The following is a 14,691-nucleotide window of genomic DNA, read 5'->3' as shown; positions in this document are numbered from 1 at the left end:
AAGATCACAAGAGACAAACTCTTTAAATTTGGGGAAAACAGTTAAATATTTCTTGTGTAGATAGTGAAACTAATTTGATACAATATCCCAAGTATATCTAGTATTAGGCCTGTCATACTATAGTGGTAAATATATCAGGTCACAAGTAACAATTCAAAATATTTTCATTAATAAGGAAAAGGATAGTATGTTGCATTCTTTTTTCTTTAAAAATAGAAAAAAACATGTTTGTAAAAAAAGTGATTAGGGAAATAATTTTTCAATCAATATAAATTGTATCCTTCAAAAAATTTGATTTTCTATTAATTCAATGAAAAAATAATAAAAAGCATTATATCCTCTTAATGTATGATTAATATTTGATAAACAGTATTATTAATATAGTACATGTATATTTATTTTTAATGTCTGTAATCCAATACTAGTATACAAAAACATATATCATAGTTAATTGGTACTATTTGTGATTATAATTTAAATTTAAATAGTAGGTGCGTAGTACCTTGAATTCTCTGTGCTACTGTGAGATAACATAAAGTAAATTCATTAAACGATGAAAATTCTAAACTATATATATATATATATATATATATATATATATATATATATATATATATATATATATATATATATATATATATATATATATATATATATACCTGTGATATCACTTTTTTCTTGGGTTTAATTTTCGTTCTTTTCGTGGAATGAAGTGAGCCACGAATTCATATCCCTCACGCAATGTTAATACAGCAATATGATGCTCCTTTACCCAAAATCTAATCCCCTTGAAGCAGAAATTTTTCCTCAAACCACGAAAGTTTGACCCCACGAAAATAACTGGTTTTACAGTTATTGTGTAACTATATTCCATATATATCAGTTTAAAACCTTTAATGATTACGAGATAATTACACTTTTCAAAAATGACATACGTATTTAAGTGTTCAGATATATCACATATTTTAGTAACTTTAAATGAAACTTTAGCTTTCATGTTGCACTAAAAAAACTTTAGCTACGACTGTCCTGGAAGGAATTATACCACGACAAGGCAAGGGTAGACTTTATTTGTTAAAATTACTTTTTAAAAATTTATCAAGATAAAGTTTTTTGATAAATTCTAACCAGATGTGTCACCATTACAAATGCACAGGATAAAAAAATAACAGTTCTTAATTTAGAGCATTTAAAAGAGCGCAGTAAAATTTCTTTCTTTCTTACCGTGAAACCAAACAGTGAACATGGATGATAGTTATCCACTAGACAGAAGCAGGGGGAAGGGGGGAGGGGTAAACGAAGAAATACATATAATCTTCATTACATTAAACGGCTAGAATTTTCTTTTTTTAAGTTCTAAAGTCATATGGACCGTAATTTTGCATATTTTGGCTATGCAAAGGGTATAATTGATATTTCTTTTTAATAAAAATCTCCCTCAAGAAATTCTCGTTAATTTTGTCAAACACATCGAAATGCCAAACATTACATGTAAGAAAGACAACCATGACCATACATTATACACTACAAATAGATGCAGCTAATCTAATGACCCCCGTTTTGTATTGTTTAAAACCAGTTTTTCTTTGGCTACCATATTTATTTCTAATAATTACAATATTTTTTTATAACACATACGTAAAATTAAGGACCACATGACACGTAAAAAATATGTGGACAATGACCAGTTAAAGATAGTTATATTTCACAGTGCCATATTCATGATTATTTACTCTTTCAGAAAACAAATATAGAAACGCAGAAAAACATCAAACGTATAAGAAAACCTACCGTTTGTTGGAAGCTGTGAGCCATCAGTTGTTCCTGTTCCTGGCAAAGATTTTACGTTAAAAGATTTTAAATTAAATACTACAAACCAAATTATAGAACTTTTTTTAAAAAGAAAATAAAATTAGTTGCTGAATATATTAATCTTTATTAAAAAAAGTTAAAAGTTTCTCCCATCAAATTATTGACACAAATAACATGTATTATTCTTTCCTTTTAATCTTCAGCGTTTATTATTACTTGTTTCTTTTTAATGCTCTTAGAATTGATAGTATGAAAGGTCTCTTTCATATCGAGGCATAACCCAGTATACACAAGCAAATATGCCGGGAGTAAGAATATGTTTGTTATATTTTCACAATTTCCTAAACTAATAACTATTTTCAGTGTCATGCAACACAGATAAAAGAGTGAAATGGTTTGTGCAAAATTTAAGAAATTCTTCCTGTGTCATTGATATTGGACAATATGATGTAATAACATGTGGTCCTCAACATTCATATGAGTGTGTAAACGTGTGCCACAAGAGATCTCTATTGCATGATATATTGCTTTGAAGGGAAAGCAAATAAATTGCTTAATGCTGCGTCATAACTTAATCAAATCATTATTTAATTTTCATAATGTAAAAAAAATATTAGTTTGACTGTAAATACAATTATACATTTTCATTTCAAATCTTTGGAATAAGTAAAACTTTAAAATACATCTACTATTGCAAAGAAACCTCAAGTGTTAATAAGGATAGTTAAGTATATTAATAAAATATAAATAGTTAAGTGTATTATGGCATTTAATCCATACGTTCAATCGAATTGAAATATTTTTGGCAAAATGTTGAAATCAGAATACAGTCAAAATAATTTGCTTTTTTACATTTACAATTGAAATGAATTCTTTCCGTAATTATACTATTAATGTTACAATAAGGACTTCGCTTGAACGTATAAGTAATAAATGAAAATAATTTCAGGGTTAAATATAGAATATACATGTACATGAATATCAATGTTCATACCAGTAGGAAACGAAAACGGGGAAATCGAATCAATAGCTATTAAAAAAAAATATTTCAAATTATATCAATGTTAAATGAATAATTTTTTTAAGAAGATAATTTCTATTTTTGTACATTGTATCTAATCTTACCGGATCCTCCTTGTCCTTGACCTTGACCTGCAAGAAGGCCTGAAAAAAGTATTAAGTTATGCAAATAATTTTTTTTAAATGGCAATTTAAAATTATTACATGGATGCTCATAAAAATGCACCTTTAATATAATATCATATGAGTTTAATTATTGATGAATATCGACATAACACATTACTCATGACATAAGAATCAATGTGTAATGAAATAGATAGAGGATATTCAATGTTTTGTAGATGAATATGGAATTTATTTCACGAGTGGGACAGGATTTTTTTATATTTTCACGAGTGCGAAGCACGAGTGAAAATATCAAAAAATCCTTCTCACAAGTGAAATAAAATTCCATATTCATCTACAAAACATTTAATTTTCTGTTTATTACATTTTCTTTGATTTTCCCTTTGCCTCTGTCTTTTCTTAACACAGTGTCATAGGCTTGACGTCATAATTGAGCGGTTGAGACGTCATAGCTTAGAAGTTGTGTGTCAGATTGAAAACATTAAATAGCATGGATTTTAGCAACAAATTTAGGAAGAAATTTGCAGTTTTAGCTCTATCAAGATGCTTAGTTACTATATCTATCTTATGACAGGCCAGAAATTATTTTTTACTTACTTTGATATCCTTTCACACTGTGAGGGAAAATCATTTTTGGTATTCTTTCACACTGTGAGAGAATATCACTTTTATTCAATAAATAAATCACAGTATTTCACTGTTGAAAATGTAATAAATGAAGATAGCGAATAGTAACCGATCTCAAAAAGGGCATAATACATACGGACCTATAGAAATTCCATAGGTATGATACTTAAAAAGCAAAACAAATAATACAAATTCATTACCTTTGTATTAATTTTAAACAAACCGGTATAAGGATGATCCTATTTTGATTCATGCTAATGATTGCTAGTCCAATTTTACTACGATATGTAATTACTATCAAAGTTGGAAATTGAATTTGGTATGAAAAGGCTTCACATTCAATTTAAAAACATCAAGTTCTCGGGAAAAAAAAAAACATTTTTGTTAATGTTTACATGTGCCAATAAGAGAGGGTGCTCTATATTTTAACATCAAGTACCACAACTGAAAAGAGGTGTGTTCCATTGTTGTTGAGTTAAAATATAAAATAAATATACTGTAAAGACGAGTTCACAAAAAATACTATACATTATGTATAGCTTAAAATGTAATATTTATCCAAAGAAATAAATGTTATCAACATAAAAAGGTGAAAAAATAAATTTAGAAAATGGTACTATGCCATGAAAAAATGGTAATTTACTTTCAATAATGTTCCTCTAAACTGGTGGTACGTATCAAAATGACATGAAATAAAAGGCCAAATAATCCTTAATGATTGGGAACTTCTTAAAGATGAGTACTAGTAGTTAATCTTTATTTCTGAACCCACTTTAAATATCCTTATTTTGTATATAATTACTAATATTGCTTATTTCAAATTATCATTATGCTGTTAAGCGAAACTTCGAGTTGTACGATATTGTTATTTATATTAAAGAATTGTTTATTAACTTTCAAAAATATTTTATCTAAAATTAATCAACGGTGAGAGAATTTAATCACACACAGATGATGAATGAAAATGTTAAAGATTGATTTTCTCTTGAAAAAACTGAGTTGTTTAAATTTTATTAACTTTATTGGCATAATAATTCAGAAAGATACGATTTACAAAAAAAAACATTAAAAAGATATATAAAAGAGATGAAATCCCAACAAAAGTAATGAATATCAACGACAACATTTTTAATTGCATTAAGCATTGGTAAGTATTCGGTTTTGCAAATTAGCGAAAAAATAATACATTGTTTTATTTGAATAACATCTCATGTTAAGAACATATGACAAAAATTAACAATATAAGCATTTTCACAAGAATCTTAAAGCTTGGCAATACATTCATTAGCAGGTGCATTGTACCTTGATTAAACTGAGGAGGATTCCCTTGTAGTTGAGCTAGGATAGCAAATTCATATTTTTAAACTATTAGTATACAACTAAAACGTTGAAAAAAATCTTAGTCCGAATTTTTGAATTTCACAGTATATGTTTAAATGCTTAAATATGATCACCTGTCCGGTAATGATTAACAAAATATTAATTTGATGTTGAAGGTGTAACATAAGCATTGTGCAAGTGTAGCTATCTTTCCTTGAAGCAATGCTGTAATGACCTACTTTATTTTTTTTTCTTTTTGAAATAATCATATTCATATGTATGTTGTTTATGGAAACATCAATTTGTATGAATTTATTACTTATAAGCAATTATTTTTCTTTCAAGTCTCATCTAAAATTATTCAACCGTGAAAGAATTTGATTAAGATGTTAGAAATTCCCCTTTAAAAGAAACCTGGAGGTTTTAAATATACCGAGTTTCTAATACCAACAAGAATCCCGACCATGAACATCAAAGACTGCCATTTTATATGCTTTAGGCATTTATAACCTTTTTGTCTTCATGTCAGCAGAAAAACTATAACATGTGATTTTTATATAATTGAAAGCATCTCCTTTTTTTGGTTAAAAAAACAGAAAACAGAAATTAACAAAAGAAGCATTAATTTCACAAAAATTTGGGCACATACATTTACATGTTACATGCACACATTGATTCGCAGGTGCATTGTACCTTGATTAAACTGAGGAAAGTTTCCTTGTTGTTGAGCTAGAATAGCAAATTATTATTTATGAGCTAAGGATGCTTATGTGTTTTATTTCTGGTTCTGTTTATAAAAATATTTCTGACTGATAACAAATGATCTCAAATGTTTTCGCGGCATACGTTTTAATGCTTTTCTGGTTATATTTACGAAAATATATTCTTACACCAAAAAGAACAAAAATGCACAAGTATTGTGAACAGTATAACGACAAAAATTCAAGTGTTTTCTTTTTCTTTTTCGAAGTACCTATAGTCATTGTCAGTTGAATATGGGTAACTATAAAGGACGAAAAATGTAAGAACTTGTTTTAAATCATGCTTTTGTATCAAAAGGTCTGTTGATCAAATAATTTGACATAAATAGTCGAATGTTTTGAATAATAATACTTTAGAAATGTAAAACAATCTTTAACTAGAAATATGTCCATAGGACATCATGAATGTTCCACCTAGGGTTCATTAGTGATACAGCATGAAATTTGATGTTTGATTTATTGATTGATTGTTGTTTAACGCCAAATCGGCAGTATTTCAGCAATATATGGTTGATATGAAGTTTGATGAAATATTATGAATTTTGATGAAAATGTTTTGAATAGTTTCGTTAAAATGAGTTTTATAGACAATAAAAAGTAATGTCAAAGGTCATTGGCAAGGTAAAAGTAACTTATAAGTGCATAAGCTTACATAAAATTTCTTAAATACTTTCTTTGAAACTGATCTAAAAGCAAGATAAAGAAAAGTAAGGTCAAGGTCATACATTTTTGGTTAAAATGTTCTCATTGTTAAATAGTTCTCACCAATATCTATCAGTACATGTATGTGTGTTTAGATAACAATAGCTTCTTTGAAACTGAGCTAAATGCAAATTTGAGAAAAATGTTGTCAAGGTCAAAGGAACGGTCAAGGTCAATAATGTTGATGCAGATGAATAGGTCTCACCAATTAATATCAGCATATGAAATTTCATAAATTTACCTTGAATAGTTTCTTCGAAACTAAGCTAAACACAAATTTAAGAAAGTGAGGTAAAGTTGAAAAAAAAAGGTCAAGGTAAAAAATTTTGATGAAGTTGTATAGTTCTAATATGTACCAGCATATGAAGTAAACAAATATATCTTGAATAGTTTCTTCGAAACAGCTAAATAATTTTTTTTTAAATGACGTCAAGGTCAAGCGAAAGGTCAATGTCAAAAATGTTGATACAGTTGAATAGCTCTTATTAGTATGTATCAGCAAATGAAGTAAAACATACAGTATAGCTATAATGATTTCTCCGAAACTAAGCTAATCACAAATTTAAGAAATGTGAGGTTAAGATCAAACAAAAGTCAAGGTCGAAAATGTCGAGTCAGTTGCATAATTTTATCAATATGTATCAGCATATGAAGTTTAACAAATGTACCTAGAATAGTTTCTTCGGAACTGAGCTAAACACTACTTTAAGAAAAGTGAGGTCAAGTATAAACGAGGGTCAATGTCAAAAATGTTGATGCAGTATAGTTCTTATCAATACGTATCAGCATATGAAGTTAGACAACAGTACCTTGAAAAGTTTCTTCGAAACTGAGCTAAACACAAATTTTAGAAAAGTGAGGTCAAGGTCAAAGGAAAGATTAATGTAAAAAAGTTGAAGTAGTTAAATAGCTCTCATCAATATGTATCAGAACATGAAGTTTGATAAAAATATCTTGAATAGTTCTTTGAAACTGAGTTTAACGCAAAGTGAGACCGACGGAAGGACAGGACGAAGGACGGAAGACGGACATGACAAATACTATATGCCCCGGTCATATTCATGAAGGAGCATAAAAATCCTGATTTGATCTGCATGTATCTTTCTTGATCCAAAAATGAAATAATCTTGTGTAATTTTATCATCACATATGTTGGGAGTACAACGTCAAACTGTACTAACTGGACATTTACGAACAATCATCTTTTTAGATAATTTCATCTTAAATTAATCCTTCGTGAAAGAATTTGAAAATTCCAAACGGTGATTGGAAAAAGTAAGAACTTGAAAAAACAAAATGTGCGTAATATTTAAATTAAATTCATTAAAATAAACATATAATGAAGATAAAAATAAAAGAAAATAAAAAAAAAAGATACTGCAGTGTTAATACAAAACAAGAGGCCCATGGGCCACATCGCTCACCTGAGTAACTTTGGCCATGCTGTTCATTACCAGACTTCCCCCCTTGTAATACTTATTGTGGCCCCGCCCTACCCCCAGGGTCCATGATTTGAACAATTTAGAATCTACACTACCCCAGGATGCTTCCACATAAGTTTCAGTTTTTCTGGTCCAGTGGTTCTTGAGAAGATTTTTAAAGATTTTTCCTATATATTTCAATGTAAAACTTGGGATTCCCTATTGTGCCCCCCCCCCCCATCCCCGGGGTCATGATTTGAACAATTTAGAGTGTACACTACTTGAGGATGCTTCCACATAAGTTTCAGCTTTTCTGGCTAAGTGGTTCTTGAAAAGAAGATTTTTAAAGATTTTTCCTTTATATTTCAATGTAAAACTTGTATTCCCTATTGTGGCCCCGCCCTACCCCCGGGGGTCATGATTTTAACAATTTAGAATCAACACTACCCCAGGATGCTTCCACATAAGTTTCAGCTTTTCTGGCTCAGTGGTTCTTGAGAAGAAGATTTTTAAAGATTTTTCCTATATATTTCAATGTAAAACTTGGATTCCCTATTGTGGCCTTGCCCTACCCCCGGGGGTCATGATTTTAACAATTTAGAATCTACACTACCCTAGGATGCTTCCACATAAGTTTCAGCTTTTCTGGCTCAGTGTTTCTTGAGAAGAAGATTTTTAAAGATTTTTCCTATATATTTCAATGTAAAACTTGGATTCCCTATTGTGGCCTCGCCCTACCCCCGGGGGTCATGATTTTAACAATTTAGAATCTACACTACCCCAGGATGCTTCCACATAAGTTTCAGCTTTTCTGGCTAAGTGGTTCTTGAGGAGAAGGCTTTTAAAGATTTTTCCTATATATTTCAATGTAAAACTTGGATTCCCTATTGTGGCCCCGCCCTACCCCCGGGGGTCATGATTTTAACAATTTAGAATCTACACTACCCCAGGATGCTTCCACATAAGTTTCAGCTTTTCTGGCTCAGTGTTTCTTGAGAAGAAGATTTTTAAAGATTTCTCCTATATATTTCAATGTAAAACTTGGATTCCCTATTGTGGCCTCGCCCTACCCCCGGGGGTCATGATTTTAACAATTTAGAATCTACACTACCCTAGGATGCTTCCACATAAGTTTCAGTTTTTCTGGCTCAGTGGTTCTTGAGAAGAAGATTTTTAAAGATTTTTCCTATATATTTCAATGTAAAACTTGAATTCCCTATTGTGGCCCCGCCCTACCCCTGGGGGTCATGATTTTAACAATTTAGAATCTACACTACCCAAGGATGCTTCCACATAAGTTTCAGCTTTTTTGGCTAAGTGGTTCTTGAGAAGAAGATTTTTAAAGATTTTTCCTTTATATTTCAATGTAAAACTTGGATTCCCTATTGTGGCCTCGCCCTACCCCCGGGGGTCATGATTTTAACAATTTAGAATCTACACTACCCCAGAATGCTTCAACATAAGTTTCAGCTTTTCTGGCTAAGTGGTTCTTGAGAAGAAGATTTTTAAAGATTTTTCCTATATATTTCAATGTAAAACTTGGATTCCCTATTGTGGCCCCGCCCTACCCCCGGGGGTCATGATTTTAACAATTTAGAATCCACACTACCCCAGGATGCTTCAACATAAGTTTCAGCTTTTCTGGCTAAGTGGTTCTTGAGAAGAAGATTTTTAAAGATTATTCCTATATATTTCAATGTAAAACTTGTATTCCCTACTGTGGCCCCGCCCTACCCCCGGGGGTCATGATTTTAACAATTTAGAATCTACACTACCCAAGGATGCTTCCACATAAGTTTCAGCTTTTCTGGCTCAGTGGTTCTTGAGAAGAAGATTTTTAAAGATTTTTCCTATATATTTCAATGTAAAACTTGTATTCCCTACTGTGGCCCCGCCCTACCCCCGGGGGTCATGATTTTAACAATTTAGAATCTACATTACCCAAGGATGCTTCCACATAAGTTTCAGCTTTTCTGGCTCAGTGGTTCTTGAGAAGAAGATTTTTAAAGATTTTTCCTATATATTTCAATGTAAAACTTGTATTTCCTATTGTGGCCCCGCCCTATCCCCGGGGGTCATGATTTTAACAATTTAGAATCTACACTACCCCAGGATGCTTCCATATAAGTTTCGGCTTTACTGGCCCTGTGGTTCTTGAGAAGAAGATTTTTTAATGACCCCACCCTATTTTTGTCTTCTCTTGATTATCTCCCCTTGTGAGGAGACTTGGCCCTTCAATTTAACAATTTAAATTCCCCTTCACCCAAGGATGCTTTGTACCAAGTTTGGTCGAAATTGGCCCAGTGGTTCTTGAGAAGAAGTCAAAAATGTGAAAAGTTTACAGACGGACGGACAGACAGACAGACAGACGGACAGACGGACGGACGGACGACGGACAAAATGTGATCAGAAAAGCTCACTTGAGCCTTTGGCTCAGGTGAGCTAAAAAGCTTGACAAAATATCAAAGAATTAAGTTTTATATGCTTTAAGCGTTAATAAGTATGTCTTGCAAATAAACGATAAAAATAAATTCCTACAAATATTATAAAATTGAAAATTTCCTCTGTTAAGTACATGAGAGAGAGAAAAAATACATGTATTTTATAAGATGTTTTTGTCATGACATGTTAGTATTGATTAGTAGGTGTATCTACCTTGATTAAACGGAAAATTTCCTTGTTGTTGAGCTATAATAGCAAATTATAATTATTTGTTTTTATTATGTTTCTCATTTGTTTTATTATGTTTTGCATAGATTTATGAAAAACATCTAATATGTTTTAATATGAAATAGGTCCTTATTATTCAAGGCATAATGTTAGGTCTTACCAATGATTACTAAACATCACAATTAAAAATAAGAATTGAAGTATATATATATTTTTTTTTTTTTGAGAAACATCAATTAAGCCATACACTGTATTAGCTATTGTGAAGTCAGGACTATTATTGTTTTACATAAGATTATCTCCATTTTTAGAAACATAAGTCGATTTGCATTTCAGAATCTTTAAATAGTAACACAAGTCTATATCCTGTTATATATCTGGTCATGTGATCAAGTTTAAGCCAATCAGAGAGCTTGGAATAAATGAGAATAATAATATTGGTGTATATTCCAGCTTGAGTGCATGCAAGTTACATAGAATTTATGATTTTCTTTCTTTTGATTGTCCTTTTTATCACGTATAAACATACATTAAAAATATATAATTGAAGGAAAATGCACACATATTTATTTAAAAAATTAAAATAGTGCTTGAAAAGACCAGAATTAAAAACTGTGAAAAGTTTGGTCAGGTGGATTCGAACCACAACTCTAAAAACGTTTCTGCGGTTTCAAATGTCAGCATTATAACCATCTGAGCTATTCTGACTAAAAAAAGCATGAAACAGGTTGTCAAAAACAGGTTTCCTTATTTTTGTAAGTTTGTAAATGTCCACCCCAGGGCAGGGATGCCCCTAAAATAATCCTATTTATATACTCGTTAGATCATAACCTATCAAAACATATTTATTTAGGAGTCCTGAAGAATTCTAGGATAAAAATTCATGCAAAAATCCGTGCTTTAATGGGAATAACTGTTGTTTAAATCTTATTTTTAAAGACATTTACTAATTTTAAAATTGCAAATAATAAATCTTAGGTTCATAATGCAAATTTGAAATATTTAAACATATACACTGTACAAAATAACTAATGAACTCTGATATTTTTAATGAGACTTTTGGAAATTGTTCTCTCCTATAGGTTAATTCTTTTGAAATTCGAATTCATTCTTTAATCTTGAAACTTCCCGATTTTGTTCAGAACGTGCAACAGAAATAATCATTACAAGTGTTTCCAAAGAATTTTGCATGTATGTATTGATTAGTAGGTGCATTGTACCTTGACTAAATGGAGGAAAGTTTCCTGGTTGTTGAGCTAGAATTACAAATTAATAATACTTATCTTATAGGTCAATTCTTTCTAAATTCTGAATACATTCTATTATCGAATTGAATCTTCCTGATTTTGTTCTTGTCTTGAGACAAAAGTTAACAATACAAGTGTTTCCAGAGAAATTTTGACATTACATGTAAGCATCGATTAGTAGGTGCATCGTACCTTGACTAAATGGAGGAAAGTTTCCTTGTTGTTGAGCTAGAATAGCAAATGAATAACATCTTTCAGCTTTACAATGAAAAAAACTGAAAAATGAATTGCACAAATATTTTTGCAGCAGAAATTTGAATGCTAAAATATAATAGCTTTCTTCTTAATGTTTACGAAAATGAAAATATATTCTGACATGAAAATTCCTAAAAGCATTGCGCAAAATGTATTTGGGCAGAAATTGTGTTTTATTTACAGTATTCATTGTCAATTGCACATCAGTACTTATACTTAAAATCTTATACTTAAAATCTTGTGAATAATCTTCACAATTCTGATTTTACTTGTATTTCTTCGTAGCAATAATATAATATCCTAATTGAAATTATGTCGTTAGGTGTAACATCAAATTGTATAAGTTAGATATTTATAATTATTTACTTTTCTTATCTGGTTAATTGTTATCATCTAAATATAATTAATTGTGATAAAAATTTGATTATTCTAGATTATGAATTGAAATGTCTTTAAGCATTTTGAAATCACTGGAATTAACATAGGATAAAAATTTCTTTTAAAACATTTTAAAAAAGGAACTTTTATTGAGGTGTTATACTATCAACAACCTACCGAAAATAATCAAAAACACTAACTACACTGTGAATATTATCCAATACAAGCATTTTCACACGCATGTTGCCACTAACATGTATACAATGATTCGCGGGTGCATTGTACCTTGATTAAACTGCGGAGGATTTCCTTGAAGTTGAGCTAGAACAAATGAACTATTTTTCAGTCATACATTGACTAATACATTGAGAAGAAATGACATAAATCTTAAAAAGTTTTCACAGCAGACTTTTGAATTTTCAAATATAATCAATATATTGTGCAAAGAGCATTTAGATAGAAAAATATTGTTTCATTTACAGTACTCAGTTGACAACTGGTAAAAAAATCTGTTGTTTTGTTTTTGATAGACCTACTCTTTTTAAAAGTGATAATTTTTATTCTAATTTCTTGAAATTATTTAGATCCTCTGTAATTAACAATCCTCAATAATTGTATAATTGTAAAATGATCTTAATCCTGATTCGATATAATTTGGCGTACACCCTAGTGTATTTCAAATTATCATTTACCGTTGAAAGGAGTAAAGTTATGATTTTGTTAATAATCATCAATAACAGACAAACAAATGTTTGATTTCATCCTCAAAAACCGAAGGTGTTAAAAATTTTATTGAACTCGTTGAAATAAACATATCATTATACATGTATATGATTCACAAAAAGGCATTACAAATACTAAGGTGATATCACCAACAAAAGTTCTGAAGAAAAGTTTTAAGGATTTGTTTTATATGCTTTGGGTATTACACTCTGTCTTAAATCTTTTTGTCCTAATAATTTTATAATAACCCTGTGGATATCATCCAAATGAAGCTTTCTCTTACCATTTAGAACATAAAACAGATATAATCAAACAAGCATTTTCGCAGGATTTTTCGCACATACATTTATACACTGATTGGCAGGTGCATTGTACCTTGATTAAACTGAGGAAAGTTTCTTTGTTGTTGAGCTAGAATAGCAAATTTATTTCTTTTAAAGTTAATTATTCATAATTTTTAAAACCGTGCTTTGGATATTACACTCTGTCTTAATTTTTTCCCTAATAATTTTATGATAACCCTGTGGATATCATCCAAATGAAGCGTTCTCTTAAAATATAGAACATAAAACAGATATAATCAAACAAGTATTTTCACAAGATTTTTAGCACATACATTTATGCACTGATTAGCAGGTGCATTGTACCTTGATTAAACTGAGGAAAGTTTCCTTGTTGAGCTAGAATAACAAATTTATTACTTTTAAGGTTAATTATTTGTAATTTTTAAAACCGTGCTTTGGGTATTATATTAATATTGTCTTAAATCTTTTTGTCCTAATAATTTTATAATAACCCTGTGAATATCATTCAAATAAAGCTCTCTCTTACTATTTAGAACATAAGACAGAAAAAAATCAAAACAAGCATTTTTACAAGATTTTTTAGTACATACATTTATGCACTGATTAGCAGGTGCATTGTACCTTGATTTAACTGAGGAAAGTTTCCTTGTTGTTGAGCTAGAATAGCAAACTTATACTTTTAAAGCTAATTATTTATAATTTTAAAATCGTGCTTTGGATATTACACTCTGTCTTAATTTTTTCCCTAATAATTTTATGATTACCCTGTGAATATTACCCAAATGAAGCGTTCTCTTAAAATATAGAACATAAAACAGATATAATCAAACAAGCATTTTCACAAGATTTTTAGCACAAACATTTATGCACTGATTAGCAGGTGCATTGTACCTTGATTAAACTGAGGAAAGTTTCCTTGTTGAGCTAGAATAACAAATTTATTACTTTTAAGGTTAATTATTTGTAATTTTTAAAACCGTGCTTTGGGTATTATATTGTCTTAAATCTTTTTGTCCTAATAATTTTATAATAACCCTGTGAATATCATTCAAATAAAGCTCTCTCTTAAATGTACTATTTAGAACATAAGACAGAAAAAAAATCAAACAAGCATTTTTACAAGATTTTTAGCACATACATTTATGCACTGATTAGCAGGTGCATTGTACCTCGATTAAACTGAGGAAAGTTTCTTTGTTGTTGAGCTAGAATAGCAGATTTATTATTTTTAAAGCTAATTATTTGTAATTTTTAAAACATTTCACCTCTGTCACTATTACACAGTACCTCCAACACCGTGAAAAAGACTTTAAATACTAAAACA

The 14,691-nt window shown here is 29.9% G+C and overlaps 1 protein-coding gene across 50 annotated transcripts in view; it reads right to left on the bottom strand.

The window, feature by feature from the left end:
- Positions 1-14,691, bottom strand: part of LOC133192155 (collagen alpha-1(IV) chain-like) — a 44,628-nt gene that overhangs the window by 15,521 nt on the left and 14,416 nt on the right. For 8 of the 50 annotated variants that reach the window (XM_061328052.1, XM_061328072.1, XM_061328055.1 and 5 more), the window contains 15 exons: positions 14,537-14,572; positions 14,259-14,291; positions 13,989-14,024; positions 13,710-13,742; positions 13,438-13,473; positions 12,625-12,660; positions 11,899-11,934; positions 11,680-11,715; positions 10,445-10,477; positions 5,599-5,634; positions 4,888-4,923; positions 2,938-2,976; positions 2,807-2,842; positions 1,792-1,830; positions 503-520 (listed from right to left, as the gene is read on the bottom strand). In XM_061328052.1, coding sequence (XP_061184036.1) covers positions 503-520; positions 1,792-1,830; positions 2,807-2,842; positions 2,938-2,976; positions 4,888-4,923; positions 5,599-5,634; positions 10,445-10,477; positions 11,680-11,715; positions 11,899-11,934; positions 12,625-12,660; positions 13,438-13,473; positions 13,710-13,742; positions 13,989-14,024; positions 14,259-14,291; positions 14,537-14,572 — 519 coding nt within the window. The remainder of the gene's footprint in view (positions 1-502; positions 521-1,791; positions 1,831-2,806; positions 2,843-2,937; positions 2,977-4,887; positions 4,924-5,598; positions 5,635-10,444; positions 10,478-11,679; positions 11,716-11,898; positions 11,935-12,624; positions 12,661-13,437; positions 13,474-13,709; positions 13,743-13,988; positions 14,025-14,258; positions 14,292-14,536; positions 14,573-14,691) is intronic. The other 42 variants (XM_061328059.1, XM_061328076.1, XM_061328092.1 and 39 more) reach the window with 34 other exon arrangements.

Source organism: Saccostrea echinata, unplaced genomic scaffold (genome assembly GCF_033153115.1).
Source record: "Saccostrea echinata isolate AGI-Se365-2 ecotype Australia unplaced genomic scaffold, CSIRO_AGI_Sech_v1 ptg000025l, whole genome shotgun sequence".
NCBI classification, from domain to species: Eukaryota; Metazoa; Mollusca; class Bivalvia; order Ostreida; family Ostreidae; genus Saccostrea; species Saccostrea echinata.
Note: the sequence above shows the minus strand (reverse complement) of the source record. Positions and strands in the feature narration are given on the sequence as shown.